Here is a 19,965-nt window from a genome sequence, read left to right as displayed (position 1 = left end):
AGATCTATATGACATATCGCTAAGTTTATTCAAACACTGTTACAGATATTACAGACTAGAGCTATTTATAAAAATTTTAGTCATTTTTATATGCTCTTCTGACCCTTCTCTTAAGTTTTCCACTTTGCATTTCAGTTGTGAATTTAAACTAAATGTAAAACTTTAAAGTAACAGATTGACTAGGGCTCTTTAGCAAAATTACTACTATGATTCTTTATATTCATTCTCTTTGAAAAATGTATGACAGTAAGAAGGTCATATAAATCTATTTTATATCTGTTAAGAATAACAGTCAGGTGATAAGGAGGTATTCATATATTAAGAAACAACCAGGTATTTAAAAAACATAATTTTCAGCTGGGTGCCGGTGGCTCACGCCTGTAATCCCAGCACTTTGGGAGGCCGAGGCGGGTGGATCACGAGGTCAAGAGATCGAGACCATCCTGGCCAACATTGTGAAACCCCGTCTCTATTAAAAATACAAAAATTAGCTGGGTATGGTGGTGTGCACCTGTAGTCCCAGCTACTCGGGAGGCTGAGGCAGGAGAATCGCTTAAACCCGGGAGGCAGAGTTTGCAGTGAGTCGAGATTGCGCCACTGCATTCCAGCCTGGGCGACAATGTAAGACTCTGTCTCAAAAAAAAAAAAAAAAAACCATAATTTTCAAAGGATTTTCATTTAAGATTCATTTTTTCTTTATAATTAGCTGTGAAAATCAATAATGGTTCAACTCTTCATCATCATATATAACAGCATATAGTACACATTCAATAAATATTTACTGAATGAATTAATAAATGAATTATCTTTACCCTGTGTCAACAAGAACAAATTTTAATTGCTATGAAGTTAAACCAAAGAAAATAGTCTTGATTGATCAAATTTTCTAGACTTTATTTAATTATTACATGTAATTATATATTTTATGAGAATTTTGTCAACAGCCAGATAAAAATGCTTCTTATTCTTGTTTGGGTTACCATGGGATTCTTTATTGACCAGCAGCAAGCCAATCCTCTTTTTTGCTCTTTAAATCCAAAGTGCCCATAGCCAACAGCCAAAAGATCCTGAAAACCAGAAAAATACATTTAAAAATAAGAGAAGATAGCATTAAAATATTGGTAAATGTATAAAGATATATATTAATGAGCTGTGTTAAAAATAGTAGTAAGACATTTCAACTGAGAGGAAAAAATGCCAGTACACCATCTGTTTTTACTCTATACCTCCATATTCCTAAGCAAAAAAATTAATGAGTATAATGCTTCTCATTTGCAGACTGAAAGATAAGCACCTAAAAATAACCAATTGCTAACAAGTTCTTTTACATATTGAGGTAGTCTTCTGAGATTGTATTAATAGGTTATAATATATTCTGAGTTTTTGAGGATGACTTAATTATTTCAAATGTAAAATAAAGGACACTTAAGTTAAAGGTAGCTGCCATAGACTGAATTGTGTCCCCTTAAAATTTATATGTTGAAGGCCTAACCTCCAATATGATTGTATGTGGAGACAGGGGTTTTAGAAGGAATCGCAGGTTAAATAAGATTATAAGGATGGGGTCCTAATGTGACAGGACTGGTGACTTTATAAAAAGAGAAAAACACACCAGAGGTCTCTCTCTGCCATGTGAGGACACAGTGAAAAGGCAGCCACTGCAAACCAGGAAGAGAGCTCTCACCGAAACTGAATCAGCAGCCCTTGGATCTCAGACTTTCCAGCCTCCAGATTTATGAGAAAATAAATTGCTGTTCTTTAAGACACCCAGTCTATAATATTTTGTTACAGCAGCATGAGCTACCTAATACAGGAGGTCATTTCAAGAAATGCATATGTAAATACAAATAGGCAAAAGCTTAATAACTGAACAAATCCAGCCTCTGCTGTGTAACCAGAATACCTTTAATTTTAGAATATTATATTTTCTTATCACCACCTTACTTTCAGGCCAACGTAATCTGTCCATAATTCCCTCTGTCTTTAAAACAGTCTTCACTACTATACCCTTTCACCCTGACATTGACAAATCCCTATTTATCTCTTCTAGACTCTGCAGAGGCATTACTTTCTCTAAGAAACATTCAAGAGCTTCTTGTATGTGTCCCCACAGCACTGTTTATTTTCCTCATCATAGCACATTCGAAATTATTATATAGGCAGGGTCTATGTATAACTTCATTATTACTGTATCTCTAGCACCTTAACAGTGTGCCAGGCACAGAGTTAATGTTCAACAAATATTTATACAATGAATTAATAAACATAGACTCCATCTGTAATATGTTTGTATTTAGGCTCATTCAAAATTATTTAATTTAATCTCCACAGCAATGCATTAATTTTTAAAATGCTAGTATATTCAGTTTCTAAAAATGTTTCATATATCTTTATTACAGATCTATTAAATCCTATTTACAGGACAGGAATGGTAGCTCACACCTGTAATCCCAGCAATTTGGGAGGCCAAGGCGGGAGGATCACTAGAAACCAGGAGTCCAAGACCAGCCTTGGCAACAAAACAAGACCCCCATCTCCAAAAAATTAATTAATTAAAATTAATTCCACTAATCCACAAGACAGTCCCAAATATAGTTTTATAAAGATAAATTCATAATAAAAGTACTTTACTTTGTTACAAAATAATACACATAATTAAAATAATGTGTTATTTAGGTTTCAATGGAAATGATTATAGACTTTCTGTTTTTTAATAACTATGACAACTGTCTTGTTTGCACATAGCACCTGATAAGGTGTGGCAATAAAATAATAAGGCTAATTCTTAAACATACAAAATATAATATAATTTAAATAAATTGGTTTTGACTGCTTCAACAATATAAATATTTATATCAAAGATACTGCCATTACCTGAAAAATTGTTGGAATTGTTAACTGGGAAATATCTTCAGAACCAGTTTATAAACCCCAGAAGAAAATTAGTCTAATTACTCTATAATTATCTCTTTTTTACAACCGAACATATAATTCTCCAACTTGACAATTCATCTTATTTGCCTCAAGATGACTTTTGTCAGTGCAGTAGTTAAGAGCAAGAACTATGGAGCCAGATGTTTGCATTTGAATTCTGGCTGTTTCACCTACTAGTTGCGTGACTTCGGGCAAATTATTTATGCTTTTTGTGCTTCAGTTTCCTTTCAACATAATGAGAAAAATAATAGTATCTAATTCATAGGGTTGTTGTGTTAGTACAGTTAAAACACAATAGTGCCTGCTACATACTAAGTGCTGTTTAAGCTCTTGCTAATATCGGTGGTAACAGTATTTTAAAGAATCTCAAAATTATTTTGCACACTTGCAGGGTCACTAGATTAAGTATACACTTCCAAATATGACTACTTTGAGGCTAATATAAATTTGGGCACATGAGTTTTGGTATACATTGAATAAATATACTAATCGTATAGTTTACTTATTCATATCTAATATGAATTCAGAGAATGTCATGTCCCAAGTATATCCCCTAAAATAAAAATGGTAATGTTTTACATATTAAATGTTTACTATATTAAAGGAGAAAAACATTATTTTGTAACTATTTGCATTTCCCCCTTTTTAAACTGGAACTTGTTTTAGGGGCATTCTAAAACTCAAAATTATGGTCAATTTAAATCCCTTGTGCCATATCTAAGGAAAACAATTCTTCATTATTCGAACTTGATAATTTCCCTTCAATGCTAGAAACAGAATTGTTCAAATGTTTGATAACTTACTGGATTTGTTTTATTCCAGGCAAGGCTGCTCACATTGAGGCCTTTGGTTAAGTCACAGGAAAAAGACCAAAGTCGTTCCAAGTTGGCGGGTATTGTTGATTCTTCTGCATGTATTTCTTCTTCCTCCTCCTTCTTAGATTCTTCCTCTACCTCTTCGTGTTTTGCACTTTCTAAAACATCTTCAGGCTCTTCAGGTTCAGGTTCTAAAGTTTAATCAAATAAAAAGATCATTGTCCTCTACATCTATAGGGACCTGCCAAAGGCTCCAAACAGCATATCTACCCACCACTGACACTTCAAGCACCATCAGATCTGCTGGATCATATGGTGCAAGTGGCAGGGCACCATGAAGGGCAGCCTGGACCTGTGGCAGAGTCTTCTGCTGTTCTGGGTTCCAACTCAAAGCCAGCAGCTTTTCTGTTTACTCAGTAAATGGGCCAGTGTAGCACATCCAAATGACAAATATGTTGTCTCTAAAATGTAAAGAGACTCACTAGGCATTGTGCTTCTTTTCAGTTGTAAAAGGTGCCAGGTACAACAACTTATCCTTCACCTTAGAAGATAGAGTTCAACATATCCCACACCACACACACAGGACACCCACAAACTTCACTGAGGTAGAAGTCCCCTGAAATTTTGTCAGATTTACTTCCTACACTCTGACAGGAAAATGTCTTACTGAAGCCTACTTCCTGTTTACTAAGTTCAACCAGCATATCATCCATTTAATGTGCTAGTGTGTTATCTTGTTGAAGGGAAAGAGCTCTGCAGACTAAATTACGATACAGGGCTAAAGAATTGATATACCCCTGAAGTAGGACAGTGAAGGTATATTGCTGGCCTGACCAGCCAAAAGCAAATGGCTTCTGGTTGTTTTTTACCAATAGACATTGCTGGAAAAAAAAGCATTTGCCTTGTCAATAGCTATGCACCAGGTACAAGGGAGATGTCTTAATTTCCTTAATGAATGTCTTACGGAACAACAGTTGCAATTGGAGTCACCACCTGGTTAAGTTTATAATAATAATCCACTGTCATTCTCCAAGATCCATCTGTTTTTAAATTTATTTATTTTTATTTTTTAGAGATGGGGGCGGGGGCCTTACTATATTTCCCAGGCTGGTCTTGAACTCCTGGCCTAAGCAATCCTCATGTCTCAGCCTCCCAAAGTGCTGTGATTACAGACATGAGCCACTGCACTTGGCCAAGATCCATCTCTTTTCTACATATGCCACATATGTGAGTTGAATGAGAAATGTGGTGGGTATCAACATCCCTGCATATTTCAAGTCCTTGACAGTGGCAGTAATCTCTGAAGTCCCTCCAAGAATGTGCTACGGCTTCTGGTTTACTATCATTATCATTCAAAGTCCATAGTTTTACATTTTAAATTTTAGGGTTCACTCACAGTATTGTATATTCTATAAGCTTTGACAAACATGTATAATGACACGTATCTGCCATTGTAGTACCATATGGAATAGTTTCACTGACCTAAAAATCTTCTGTGTTCTTCCTGTTCATCCCTCTCTGGTCCCTCGTCCCTGGAAACTACTGATCATTTTACTGTCTCCATATTTTGCCTTTTCCCAAAACGTTATATAGTTGGAGTCACACAGTATGTGGCCTTTCAAATTGGCTTCATTTGCAGAGTAATATGCATTCAAATTTCCTCCAGGTCTGCTTCTGGCTTGATAACTTAGTGATGAATAATATTCCATTGTCTGGATGTATCATAGTTCATTTATCCATTCACCTACTGAAGGGCATCTTGGTTGCTTCCAAGTTGGGGCAATTATGAGTAAAACTGCTATAAATACCCATGTGCAGGTTTGGTGTGGACACAGTTTTCAGCTCATTTAGTTAATCAACAGGAGTGATTACTAAATCATACGGTAAGAGTATGTTTGGGTTTTTTTGTTTGTTTGTTTTGTTTTGTTTCTGAAGACAGAGTCTCACTCTGTTGTCCTGGTTGGAGTGCAGCGGCACCATCTCGACTCACTGCAACCTCTACCTCCTGGGTTCAAGCAATTCTCATGCTTCAGCCTAATAAGTAGCTGGGATTACAGGTGCCTGCCACCATACTCGGCTAATTTTTTTGTATTTTTAGTAAGTAGAGCCAGGGTTTCACTATGTTGGCCAGGCTTGTCTTGAACTCCTTTCCTCAAGTGGCCTGCCCACCTCAGCCTCCCAAAGTGCTGGGATTACAGGTGTGAGCTACCACACCCAGACAAGAGTATGTTTAGCTTTATAAGAAACTGCCAAACAATCTTCCAAAGTGGATATACCATTGTGCATTCCCATCAGCATGAATAAGACTTCTTGTTGCTCCACATCTCCACCAGCTTTGAGTGCTGTCAGTGTTTTGGATTTGCCCATTCTAATTAAGTGTGTAGTGATACCTCATTGTTGTTTTAATTTGCAATTCCCTAATGAAATCTGATATTGAAAGGTCAGGTGTAGTGGCTCACACCTGTAATCCCAGCACTTTGGGAGGCCAAGGTGGGAGGGTAGCTTGAGTTCAGGAGTTTAAGACCAGCCTGGGCAACGAAGCGAGACCTCATCTCTACAGAACATTTAAAAAAATTAGCTGGGTGTGGTGGTGCACGCCTGTGGTCTTAGCTACCCGGGAGGCCGAGGCAGGAGGATCGCTTGAGCCAGGGAAGCTGAGGCTACAATGAGCCGTGATTGTGCCACTGTACTCCAGCCTGGGTGACAAAGCAAGACTCTGTCTCAAAAAAAAAAAAAAAAAAGGCGGGGGGGTGGGGGGGAGGAGGAGGAAGAGGAGGATGAAGAAGAACAAGAAGAAGAGAATATAATAATATGATGTTGAGTATCTTTTTGTATGCTACTTTGGCATGTGTATATTTTCTTCAGTGAGGTATTTCTTCAGGTCTTTTGCCCATTTTTAATCATGTTGTTTATTTTCTTATTGTTGGGTTTTAAGAGCTCTTTGTATATTTTGGATAATAGTAATGTATCAGAAATGTCTTTTGAAAATATTATCTTCAGTATGTGACTTGTCTTCTTATTCTCTTGACAGTGTCTTTTGCAGAGCAGAAGTTTTTAATCTTAATGAGGCCCAGCTTATCAATTATGTCTCTCAATGGATCATGCATTTGGTGTTGTATTTTAAAAGTCATTGTAAGACCCAAGGTCATCTAGTGTTTCTCCTATGTTATCTTCTAGGAGTTTTATAGTTTTGCATTTTACATTCAGGTCTATGATCCATTTGAGTTAATTTTTGTGACAGGTGTGAAGTCTATGTCTAGGTTCGTATTTAGTACCATTCGTTGAAAGACTATCTTTTTTCTATTGTATTGCCTTTCATCTTTTGTCAAAGATCAGCTGACTATATTTTGGCAGATCTATTACTAGGCTCTCTATTCTGTTCTATTCTATATTTTTGTTTATTCTCTTGCCAATAGCATGCTGTCTTGACCACGATAGCTTTATACTAAGTCTTGAAATATTAAATACCTATATTAGACAAGAAAAAAATGTGAAATCAATGATCCAATTTTCCATTTTAACAAACTAGAAAAGGAGCCAGGAACAGTGGCTCATGTTTATAATCCCAGAGTGGGAACAACTCTTATTTAAAATGGTGCTGAAACAACTGGAGATTCAAAAAAAAAAAAAAAAAAAACTTTAAACCTTACCTTAGTCCATTCATAAAAAAAATTAATTCAAAATAGATAACATGAAAGATATGTTAACGTGCTTCACTATAATGATCTTTTTACTATATATATTTATCTTAAAACATCATGTTGTATACCTTAAATATACACAATAAATTTATTAAAAATAAAAATAGGCCTGGGCGCAGTGGCTCACACCTGTACTCCCAGCACTTTGGGAGGCTGAGGCGGGTGGATCATTTGAGGTCAGGAGTTCAAGACTAGCCTGGCCAACAATGGTGAAACCCCGTCTCTACTAACAATACAAAAATTAGCCAGGTGGTAGTGGCGTGCACCTATAATCCCAGCTACTAGGGAGGCTGAGGTGGGAGAATCCCTTGAGCCCGGGAGGCGGAGGTTGCGGTGAGCTGAGATAGAGCCATTGCACTCCAGTCTGGGCCAGAGAGTAAGACTCTGTCTCAAAAAATGAATAAATAAATAAATAAATAATCCAATATAGATAGTAGACCTAAACATAAAAGCTAAAACTATACAGCTTCTATAAGAAAACTGAGAAGTACAAATTTGCAAACTTGGGGCAGGCAAAGATTTGTTAGAGAGCTCATGGAAAGAATTAATTACAAAAGAAAAAAATTGGCAGATTAGATTTCGCAAAAATAAAAAACTTCTGTTCATCAAAAAAATTTTAAGAAAATAAATTGGCAAGCCATAGATTTAAATATTTGCAAAATATGTAACTGACAAAGGGTTTGTATCCAGAATATATAAAAATAAGCTCTTACAACTTGATTTTTTAAAAGACAATTCAGGCTGGGCACAGTGGCTCATGCCCTGTAATCCCAGCACTCTGGGAGGCTGAGGAGGGCGGATCACCTGAGGTCAAGAGTTCGAGACCAGCCTGACCAACACGGTGAAACCCGGTCTCTACTAAACTACAAAAATTAGCCAGGTGTGGTGGTGGGTGCCTGTAATCCCAGCTACTTGGGAGGCTGAGGCAGGAATCACTGGAACCCAGGAGGTGGAGGTTGCAGTGAGCCAAGATCGTGCCTTTGCACTCCAGCCTGGGTGACAGAGCGAAACTCCATCTCAAAAAAAAAAAAAAAAAGAAAAATTAAAAAAATAAAAAAATAAAAAGGCAACTCAATTTTAAAATTGGTAAGAGACTTGACCAAACAGTAAACAGAAGATATTCAAGTGACCAAAATAAACCACATAAACAAGAACTCAGTTTTTAGAACAACACTAAAAGGATTGCCAACATCAGGTGTTATAAAGAATGTGGAGCAACTGAGACTCTTATACATTGTTGTGGCAGTATAAGATGGTATAACCACTTTGGAAAAGTATTTCACTGTTTCTTAAAAAGTTAAACATATTCCCAATAATCCAATAATCCCATTTGTAGGTATTTTCACAAGAAAAATTAAAACATCCATTTACCAAAAGGCTCACACAAAAATGTTTGTACCAGCTTTACTCTAAATATCCCCAGACTGAAAATATGCAAGTGTCCCTCAGTGTGTGAATGGATAAACAAATCATTATGGTATATTCATCTACTAGAGCATTACTAGGAAAAAAATGAACTACTTATACATGAATCAACCTAGGAAATCTCAAAAACATTAATATTGAATGCAAGAAGCCAGACTCAAAAGAATACTTACTTTATGAACCCACTTATATGACATACCAGAATAGGGAAAGTTAATCTATATTGACAGAAATCAGAGCAATGCGTGTGTGTGTGTGTGTGGTGGGGGTTGGGGGGTGGGGTTAAGGTTTACTTGGAAAACAGCACAAGGTAACTCTTAGGGTTAATAGATATGTCCTCTGTCTTGATTAGGGTATTGGTAACTCTGGTTTATACATTTTCAAAATGTATTTTTATATACAATTTAAAATATATATATTTCATCGTATATAAATCTTACCTCAATAAAACATTTGCTATGGTATTTTTATTTCTTAGATGTGTTGAAAGAAGTGATGTGCCAACAGTAACATTTACATTGTTACATTTACATTTTGTTTTGTAAATGTCAATATATACAGTACTATGTGAATTGCAACCTTACAACTCTTTAAATATAGGATGAAAAATCTATATATATAAGTGATAAAAATCTTTAAATATCAACCTAATATGAGAGAAGGAACACAGTTTTTCAATATTCTTCTAGATGCATGCAGGCAAAAAGATTTACAACCATTTGTCACACATACTATTCTGTAACCTTTTTCTTTTTAAATGTAACCATATAGATTAATTTTGACTTGAAGAATCAAGATAAATTTCATAAAGGAAGTTTCCTTAATCCATCTTTAAAAGCTGGAAATACAATAGGCAAACATGGGGTGGGGATAAGGGTAGACTGTCAAGCAAATTCCAACTAAAAGTACTAAGGCAGGAAAATGTAGGTTCTATCTGAGGATTACCAGATAAGTCTAAATATAGCTAACTTTTAGAGTCTCCAAAGCAATATGATAATACAAAGTAATCTGTGGCCATATTGCAGATATCTTTTGAATGATACACTTTGAGCTTTGTAATTTATTCTAGGCAATGGGAAGGCATTGAAGGTTTTTTGAGTGATTTAGGATACATCAGCAAAGTGGGCTGATAAAGTAGAAAGAGTACTGGAACTTGAGATCAAAAGACCTTGGTTGAATGCCTAGCTTTTCCACTTACTATTAACCTCACAAAGTTTCTATAGCCTTCAGTTTCTTCATTCATGTATTTTTTAATACATGATTAAAGGTTGATTAAGATAATCTCTAAAATCCTTTAAAATATTCTGTGATCATATGAGATGCGATTTGTAGCAATGAGAACAGGAAGAATGCTTCTGCAATAGATTTGGGAGTAGTAATAAAAGTAAGAACTTAGAAAGTAACAATGACAATGGAAAAGAAGAGGTTGAATATGAGAGATACTGTAAAAATGACTAAGTAATTGAATGCAGGAATAAGGGAGAAGAAAGAGCTATAAATGCTTAGGAAGTTTTGAATCTGAGACAATCTGCTTCTGTGGGCATCCTAGTCTGGACTCTAGTGCTACTCACGCATTTAGTGCTGAAAGCTTTAGAAACATGTCCTCTGATAATGATAACTCAATCTGGAGATTACATTTAGAAATATATACTAAAACCCTTACATTTTAAAAATTATTTGAGTTTGTCTAAACATGATATCTTCTTTTTCTTTTTTTAAGAGACAAGGTCTTGCTCTGTCACCCAGGCTGGAGTGCAGTGGCATGATCATAGCTTGCTACAACCTTGAACTCCTGGGCCCAAGCAATCCTCTTCCTCAGCCTCCCAAAGTACTGGGATTATAAGCATAAGCAACTGCACCCAGCCTAAACATGTTTTTTTTTTTAAATACCTTTTAAAACAGGAAGCTGACGATAAGCTGCAAGTTTGGGCTGAAATATATTTTCCATTAGAACTCGTTCCATAAAAAATAAGTCCTGATGAAATTTGTCAGATTTTAATATTGCATCTGAGTGGTCTTCCTCATCTTCATGGATTTTTGCCAGAATTACATTTTCTATGTCCATTAGAGAACTAGTTTCACTATCTACAAAATACAAACATGATACAATGATAAAATATTCAAATGGATGGTTCATACATTCTAAAGATTTTTAAAATGACATTTCATCATTTGTATTTATTTTCCTCCAGTTTCCAACAACTTTAATAGACATTTATTGAATATCTTATGTACCAAGCACATGAAAGATGCACATATCTCATTTTGGAATTCTTAACCATCAAAAACTGTACTATTTTTCAGAAGATAGGCAATGATAACCTCCAGAGGTAATTTTTGTCTTTATTCTTTTAAAATTCAAGTTGAAATAAGATGATCAGCCTTCAGAAAAAGGTCTGATTTGATTATTGCTATACAGAAATACTATACTAGTGTATTAAGTTTTCTCTTGCTGCTGTAACAAATCACAGTAGCTTAAAACAATGCAAATTTATCTTACAGTTCAGTAGATTAGAGGCCTAACAGATGTCACTGAGCTAAAACCAAGAAGTTGATAGGGCTTTGTTCCTTTCTGAAGGTTCTAAAGGAGAATTTGTTTCCTTGATTTTTTCAGTTTCTGGGGGCCACCACAACCTTTCCTTCATCTTCAAAGACAGCAACATTGATTGCATTCCCGCTGACCTTCTTCTGTCATCACATCTCTCTCCCAGACCACAGCTGGAAAAGATCTTTTACTTTTTAGTACCCCATGTGATTAGACTGGGCCCAATAAGATTATCCAGGATAATCTCTCCATCTGAAAATCCCCATTGTAATCACATCTGGAAAATCTCTTTTGCCATGTTAGGTAACACATTCACAGGTTCCAGGGATTGGGGTGTGCACAAATTTCTGGGACTATTGTTCTGCCTACCGCACTACTTAGTAAACTCTTATTTTAAAAACAGAATGAAGGAAACTCTTGCTTCTTTATCTTTATAGATAGAGGGAGCACACTTTTCCCTATTCTTCCTGCTAAATTCAACTAAAAACACTGGAAATTTTAGAAAACAACAAACATAAGCAGTCTTTGAAAGGTGAAGAGAAGGAATGGGTATATATATATTCCAGATATGGAGCTGAAGAAGTCAGCAACCTGGGAACACTGATGGGCACAGGCAAGAAAAAAATCCCCAAAAGAAGCCTCCTCTCTTTAGCCAAACGACTAGGAAAAGCGTAGCCTTGAAAGAAAGAAAGCTTTTAGATGGCAGCCATTCTACTCCAGCCAAGCACAGAAAAAATTGTAGCCCCACCCATGTGACAAAGGCCAAGAGGGAGCCTAGTCTTCCACCCTCACTAGGCTGTAACAAGGTATCCCAAATCCCTGACCTTTCACTGTGTATGGTGTCAGAGAAGCCCCAGCAGGCAGGCAGGACTTTCATCCCTACCAAACATAATGATAGTGGTCCCCTTCCTACAGTGTCAGTGGAGACCAGCTGGGGATCCCGGAATTCCAACCTATCCAGTAGTAACAAAGTATACCTCCCTCTTCCCACTGGAGTAGTCAGAGTTGGACTGGTGAAGAGTCAAAACTTTTATCACTCCCCAGCAGTAATGAGAACAACCTCCACTCTGTTGTGTCAGTGTAGGCCACATGTGTAGCACTAATGAAGCATTCTTATACCTCCTAGCCATGGTGTTGTCAATGGAAACTGGAGCTCCTATCACTGCCCCATGGTAATGAAGACACAACTTCCCCTGATGTCATTGGAGGTCAAGTGGCAAATATAGACTTCTACTCCCACCTGGAAATAATCAGGCAGTGACTCCCACTTTCCCCTGCCAGAACAGTGTCAAACAAAGCCTGCTAAAATGGAAGTTTAGAAAAGATACAGACTCTTACAATACCCCAAATGTCCAGGTTTCAATTGAAAGTCACTCATAATACCAAGAACCACGAAAATGTTAACTTGAATGGAAAAAAGCCCCTATACACCAACATCAATGTTAGAATTATCTGACAAAGAGTTTAAAGCAAACATCATAAAAATCCTTCAACAAGTATTTATGAACACACTTGAAACAAATGAAAAAATAGAAAGTATCATCAAAGGAATAGAAAGTCTTAGTTAATGAATAGAAAGTCTTAGCAAATGAAAAGAAAAACCAAATGGAAATTTTAGGAGTGAAAAACGTAACTAAAATTTAAAACTCAATGGATGGGCTCAACAGCAGAATGGAAGAAAAATAAATCAGTAAACTGGAAGAGAGAACAATGGAAATAACCCAATCTTTAAAACAGACAGAAAAGTCTGAAAAAAATGAAGAGTCTCAAGAACCTCTGCAACCATAACAACATATGTACCATTCATATCATTATCATCCAAGGATTGGAGGAACGGGGTGAGCCTGAAAAAGTACTTAAAGAAATAATAGCTGAAAACTTCCAAAATTTGGCAAAGGACAATAGCAAACATATTCAAGAAATGAATAAATCACAATGATGATAAACTCAAAGAAATGCACACCAAGACACACCATACTAAAATTTCTAAAAACAGAAGACCAAAAAAAAAAAAAAAAATCTAGAAAGCAGCAAGAGAGAAATGACACCTTATCTTTAGGGGGAAAATACTTTGAATAGCAGCAGATTTTTCATTAGAAACCCTAGAGGCCAGAAAAAAGTGGCACACATTCTCTGGGTTCTGAGTGGAAAGAATGGTCAATGCAGAATTCTATACCCAGTGAATTTTCCTATGGGAATAATTCTATACCCAGTGAATTATCCTATAGGAATAAAGAGGAAATTAAGATATAGTATTGTCAGATGAAGGAATACTAAGAATTTGTCTCAAAAAAAAAAAGTCTTCCCTAAAGAATAGCTAAAGGCAGTTCTCTAAACAGGAAGAAAATGAGAAAGGAATTTTAGAACATCTGAAGGAAAAAAGAACAATGGGAAGAGAGAAAATAAAGATAAATAGAATATACTTCTTATTCTTTTGAGTTTTCTTAATTACGATTGACAGTTGAAGCAAAAATTATTACATTGTCTGATATAGTTTTAAATGTCTAAATATTAAATGTTTATATATCTAAATATCTTTCTAAATACTTAGAAGAAATATTTAAGGCAAATATAAATGGGGGTGGAATCTAAAGGGAGGTAAGGTTTCTACGCTTTACTTGAACTGGTAAAATGTCAACATCTATGGACTATTGTGTATGCATAATGGAATATGTAAATTAAATAATAAAAAAGCTGCACATAAATAAACTCAAAACACTACAGGTAAATTAAAGCAGAATGGTAAAAAAATGTTTGGAAAAGCAGTAAGAAAGCAGGAAGAAGATAAGAGTGAAATATAAGATAGATAAGATAGAATAAGCAGAAAAGAACAGCAGACTTAAGGGCTAACATGCAAATAAAAAATTAAATACAAATGGTCTACATATACCAATTTAGAGATAAAGACTGACAAAAAAATTGGATTAAAAAACATGACTCAAACATATGATGTCTACAATAAATTTATTTCAAATATACAATGTAGATAGGTTGCAAGTAAACAAATAAAAAAAGATATAGCAGGCAAACATTAACCAAAAGAAAGCAGGAGGGGCTATATCAATATCATATAAAGTTGACTTCAGAACAAAGAAAATTACCAGGGATATATAGCAACATTATGTCATGATTGTACCAAGAAGACATAGCAATAATTAATGTTTATGCAAAAAAACAAGGCTATAAAATATGTAAAGTAAAAATTATTAGAACTGAAAAGAGAAATACAATGGTTACATAAAATTTTGATGGAATAAAGAGATAGAAAATCAGCAAGGGTATATATGAACTCAACAACATCATCAACTAAAAAGATGTAACTAATATTTATATAATATTCCACCTAATAACAGCAGAATACACATCCCAGGCCATACAACAAACCTTGACAAATTTAAAAGGAGAGAAATCATAGTGTGTTAAAAGAAGAGAAATCATAGTGTCTTCTCCAATTACAGTGGAATCAAGCTAGAAATCAATAATGGAAAGACAACAGGAAGATCTCCAAACACTTAGAATCTTAAAAAAACAAAATGCTGTAAATAATCTGTGTCAAAGAGGAAGTCTCAAGGGAAATAAAAAATGTATTTAATAATGAAAATAAAACACAACATATCAAAATTTGTGGGATACACATAAAGCAGCAATGAGAGGAAAATTTACAGCATTAAATGTATACATTAGAAAAGAAGGAAAGTCAAGTCAATAATCTAAGTTCCCAATTTGAGAATAAAGAAGAGAAAAAAGAGGAAAATAAACTTAAAGCAATGAGAAGGAAGAAAATAGAAGAGAAGTAAATGAAATTAGAAACAAGTCAGTGATATAAAGAATTTCTTCCTTGACAAGATTAACAAAATTGACAATCTTCCAGCAGACTGACAAAGACAAAAAGAGAGAAAAAATAAATTACCAAAATCAGGAGTAAAATAGTAGTTACTACAGATCCTACAGACGTCAAAGTGATAATAACAAACAACTCTACATAACATAAATCTCACAACTTAGATAAAATAAACCAATTACTTAAAAACAACTATTACAAATTATATTATGCTATTAATAATATAATTTGAATATTAAGAAAATTAAATGTGTAATTTAAAAAACTCACCCACAAAAAATCACCAAGCATGGATGGTTTCACTAAAGAATTCAACCAGAAACTTAAAGAAGAATTGTCACTAATTCTACATAACCTTTTCCAAAAATAGAAAAGGAAAGAATACTTGCTCATTCATTTTATGAAACTATTATAATAAAGTGAAACAAAGCACAAAAAAGAAAACTACAAATCAATATCTCTCATCAACATCAACATAAAAATCCTTAGCAAAATATTACAACACAGAATTCAGCAATATATAAAAAGAATTATTATACACAATGACCAATTGAAGTTTATTCTAGGATAAAAGAGTTCTTCAATATTAAAAAATCAATCAAAGTAATCCATACGTTTAGGCCAATGAAAAAAAATCACATGATCATATCAATCAATGCAGAAAAATCACTTGAAAAATCAACCATTTATTAAAAAAAAAATCTCTCAGAAAAATAGAAACAAGCAGGGTGTTACGGACAGAATGATTGTGTCCCTATAAACTCATGTGTTGAAATTCTAACCCCCAATGTAATGGTGATTAGGAGGTAGGACCTTTGGCAGATAATTAACTCATGAGAGTGGAGCCCTCATGAATGAGATTAGTGTCCTGAAAAAGATATCCCCAGAGAGCTCTTTTGCTCTGTGTCTGCCATGTAAGGATACAAGAAGTTAGCAATCTGCAACATGGAAGAGGGCTGTTATGATTTTTATTGTTATAACTTCTTTCTAATTTGGTCTTGAGCTCTCTCAGTTAAGTAGCTAAAGCCAAGATAGCTACTCTCTAGAAGGGCCCTGACCAGGAGGAATGGTAAATTCAGGTGTGTTGGTTAGGTGAGACACCATGAGGAAGTGAAACCAAAATGCACAAAACAGCAAAAATGTATTACTCACAGGTCTCAGAGAAATTATTGGTTATTATTCTCCTAACAAGAAGCTGATGAGAAGCACAGAGGAGGCAAAGAATTCAATCACCAGGAAGGGAGTGAGAAAGAGAGAAGACATGCAGAACTATGCCTCATGGGCATTACCCCTTGGGCTTTCCCACAAGTTTATGGATTGACGAGCTTAAAGAAAACATGCCTGAGTCAGGGAACTTACATGATTCTAGTGTTGACCATTAGGTTTTATCATGGTCAGCAGCTGTAGGGTATATTGAGTTTTAGGCCTGTGAGATGAGGAACAAGTGGGCTCTATGGCACACAACCACATAGCAAAGGGAAGTTTTAACTAGGCTAAAGGTGATGGGGGTACAACACAGTTTCAAACAACTTATGTCAGACCTAACAGTGAATGCCAAGGCAGCAACTATGTTAAACAAATTTCCAACAAGTGTCCCACACCAGAACCCAACCATTCTGGCACTCTGATCTCGAACTTCTAGCCTCTAAACCATGAAAAATAAATTTCTGTTATTTATAAACCCCCAAGCCTAGGGTACTTTGTTGCAGCAGCCCAAACTGACTAAGAAAAGGATGTCCCTCAACTTGATAAAAATCATCTACAAAAAAACTACTGGTAACATTATACTTCATGGCGAAAGACTGAATTGTTTCTTACAATCAAGAACAAAGGCAAGAATGTCTTCTGTCACCACTCTTACTCAATATAGTGATAGAAGTTCTAGCAGAGCAATAAAGACAAAAAAAGGAAATAAAAGGCATGTAGATCAGATAGAAAAAAAATGATACCATCCCTAAATGCAGTTGACATGATTGTGTATGTTGAAAATCCCAAGGAACACAAAAATACTCCTAGAACTGATGTGTGTATTCAGCAAGGTCACCACATACAAGAAAAACATAGAAGAATCTACTGTATTTCTAAATACTACCAATAAACAGGTGGACACCAAATTAAAAACACAATACTGTCTGGGTGCAGTTGCTCATGCCTGTAACCCCAGCACTTTGTAAGGCCAAGGCAGGAGGATTAGTTGACCTCAGGAGTTTAAGAACAGTCTGGGCAACATAGTGAGACCTCATGTCTACAAAAATTTTTAAATTAGCTGAGTCTGGTGGTAAACACCTGTAGTCCCAGCTACTTGGGAGGCTGAGGTGGGAGAATTGCTTGAGCCTGGGAGGTTGAGGCTGCAGTGAGCCATGATTGTGCTGCTGCATTCCAGCCTGAGTGACACACCAAGACCCTATCTCACACAAAACAAACAAAATACTATATACAATTGCTTAAAAAAAAACTTAGGCGTAAATCTATCAAAACATGTACAGGGCTTGAATGCTGAAAACTACAAAATGCTGATTTTAAAAGGTTGAAGAAGATCTTGGCCGGGTGCAGTGGCTCACACCTGTAACCCCAGCACTGGGAGGCAGAGGCAGGCAGATCACCTGAGATCAGGAGTTCAAGACCAGCCTGGCCAGCGCGGTGAAATCCCATCACTATTAAGAATACAAAAATTAGCCAGGCTTGGTGGTGTGCACCTGTAATCCCAGCTATTCGGGAGCTGAGGCAGGAGAATGGCTTGAACCCGGGAGGAGGCAGAGATTGCATTGAGCCAAGATCATGCCACTGTACTCCAGCCTGGGTGGCAGAGCAAGACTCTGTCTCAAAATAAATATGTAAATAAAAATAAAAATTAAAAAGGTTCAAAGATCTAAATAAATGAGATCTAAATAAATGGAGAGACATTCCATGTTCACAGATTGAAAGACTTAACACAGTAACGATATCAATTCTTTTTGTACTTAATGCTTTGATATCCTGGGGCCTTGCTAACCCTGGAGGAACTGCCCCCACTAGCATTAGCCAATTCCTAAAGATAGTAAAGGATTCACCTGATAGCATACCTTCCATATGCAAACCAATCAACCAGAGACCATAACCCAACTGCCTCCTTAACAAAGCTTTCCCACTCAGTCACTAGTTTCCCTTGCCCTAGTTACCCAGGGCCAGCTACCAGACAAGTAGGAATATCTGCTAAACCCCAGAGCCCACTGAAATTACTCAGACTAGCCAATCCTAAACTTGCCTACCTTGCCTCACCATCCCTTTCCCTGGTAACCACAATAAAGGCTCTTGCCCATGTTTTCCCCATCACTCTCTCTGCCTTCTGACCAACTCTGATACTTATATATGTAGTTCATGGCATGAAATGCCTCCTTCTGAGATCTGTGAGTATAATAATAAGCTATCTTTGCAATGGCAATCATCTCCTGATCTGTTGGTTTTGCCATACCTCAATAAGAACAAAACCTACATTTTAAAACAATGTTGTCTGCTTTCAATATAAAGATACAAATACAATAAAATTAAAGAAATGGAGAAAGATATACTATCTACACACTAATCAAAGAAGCTGGAGTAGCTATATTTAATTATAGATGAAGCAGGCTTCAGACCAAAGAAAATTATCCGAGATAAAGAGGGGCATTACATATGAAAAATGGGTCAATTCTCCAAGAAGACATAATTATCTTAAATGCTTATGGTGCAAAAAACAAGACTACAAAATATGTAAAGCCCACTGATAGAGTTGAAAGCACAAGTCCATTATTACAGTTGGAGACTTAACACTCCTCTATATCAGTAATTAACAGATCAACAGACAGAAAATCAGTAAAGATATAGGTTTGTTGTAGTTGTTGTTGTTGTTCTGAGACAGAGTTTCACTCTTGGTTGCCCAGGCTGGAGTGCGATGGCGCAATCTGGGCTCACTGCTGTCTCCACCTTCCAGGTTCAAGCGATTCTCTTGCCTCAGCCTCCCAAGTAGCTGGGACTAAGGGCACCCACCACCACACCCAGCTAATTTTTGTATTTTTTAGTAGAGATGGGGTTTTGCTATGTTGACCAGACTGGTCTTGAACTCCTGACCTCAGGTGATTGCCTGTCTCGGCCTCCCAGAGTGCTGGGATTACAGGGTAAACCACCACACCTGGCAAAAGATACACTTGAATATCACCAGCAATCAACTGAATCTAAATAACACTTACAGGTGGGGTGCGGTGGCTCAAGCCTGTAATCCCAGCACTTTGGGAGGCCGAGGTGGGCAGATCACGAGGTCAGGAGATCCAAACCATCCTGGCTAATATGGTGAAACCCCGTCTCTACTAAAAATACACACAAAAAAATAGCCGGGCATGGTGGCGGACGCCTGTAGTCCCAGCTACTCGGGAGGCTGAGGCAGGAGAAAGGCGTGAACCCAGGAGGCAGAGCTTGTAGTGAGCCGAGATCGTGCCACTGCACTCCAGCCTGGGCGACAGAGCGAGACTTCGTCTCAAAAAAATAAAATAAAAAATAAAAAATAAATTCTTATAAAATAGTTAATCAATTATCAACAAATAAACATTTTTCTCAAGCTCACATGGCACATTCACCAAGATAGACTACATTCTGGGTCATAAAACACATTTGAAAAATTTAAAAGAATAGAAATCACATACAGTCTCAGAACACAAAGGAATTAAATTAGAATTAAATAAAAGAAAGATA

The 19,965-nt window shown here is 36.2% G+C and overlaps 1 protein-coding gene across 1 annotated transcript in view; it reads right to left on the bottom strand.

Moving 5' to 3' along the window:
• Window positions 1-19,965, bottom strand: part of DNAI4 (dynein axonemal intermediate chain 4) — a 111,422-nt gene that overhangs the window by 22,393 nt on the left and 69,064 nt on the right. The window contains 3 exon segments of the mRNA XM_003308178.7: window positions 981-1,067; window positions 3,738-3,940; window positions 10,766-10,960. Coding sequence (XP_003308226.1) covers window positions 981-1,067; window positions 3,738-3,940; window positions 10,766-10,960 — 485 coding nt within the window.

The sequence above is a fragment of the Pan troglodytes genome, chromosome 1 (genome assembly GCF_028858775.2).
Source record: "Pan troglodytes isolate AG18354 chromosome 1, NHGRI_mPanTro3-v2.0_pri, whole genome shotgun sequence".
Classification (NCBI taxonomy): domain Eukaryota; kingdom Metazoa; phylum Chordata; class Mammalia; order Primates; family Hominidae; genus Pan; species Pan troglodytes.
The sequence above is the reverse complement of the archived record's forward strand: the minus strand, read 5'-3'. Positions and strand labels throughout refer to the sequence as shown.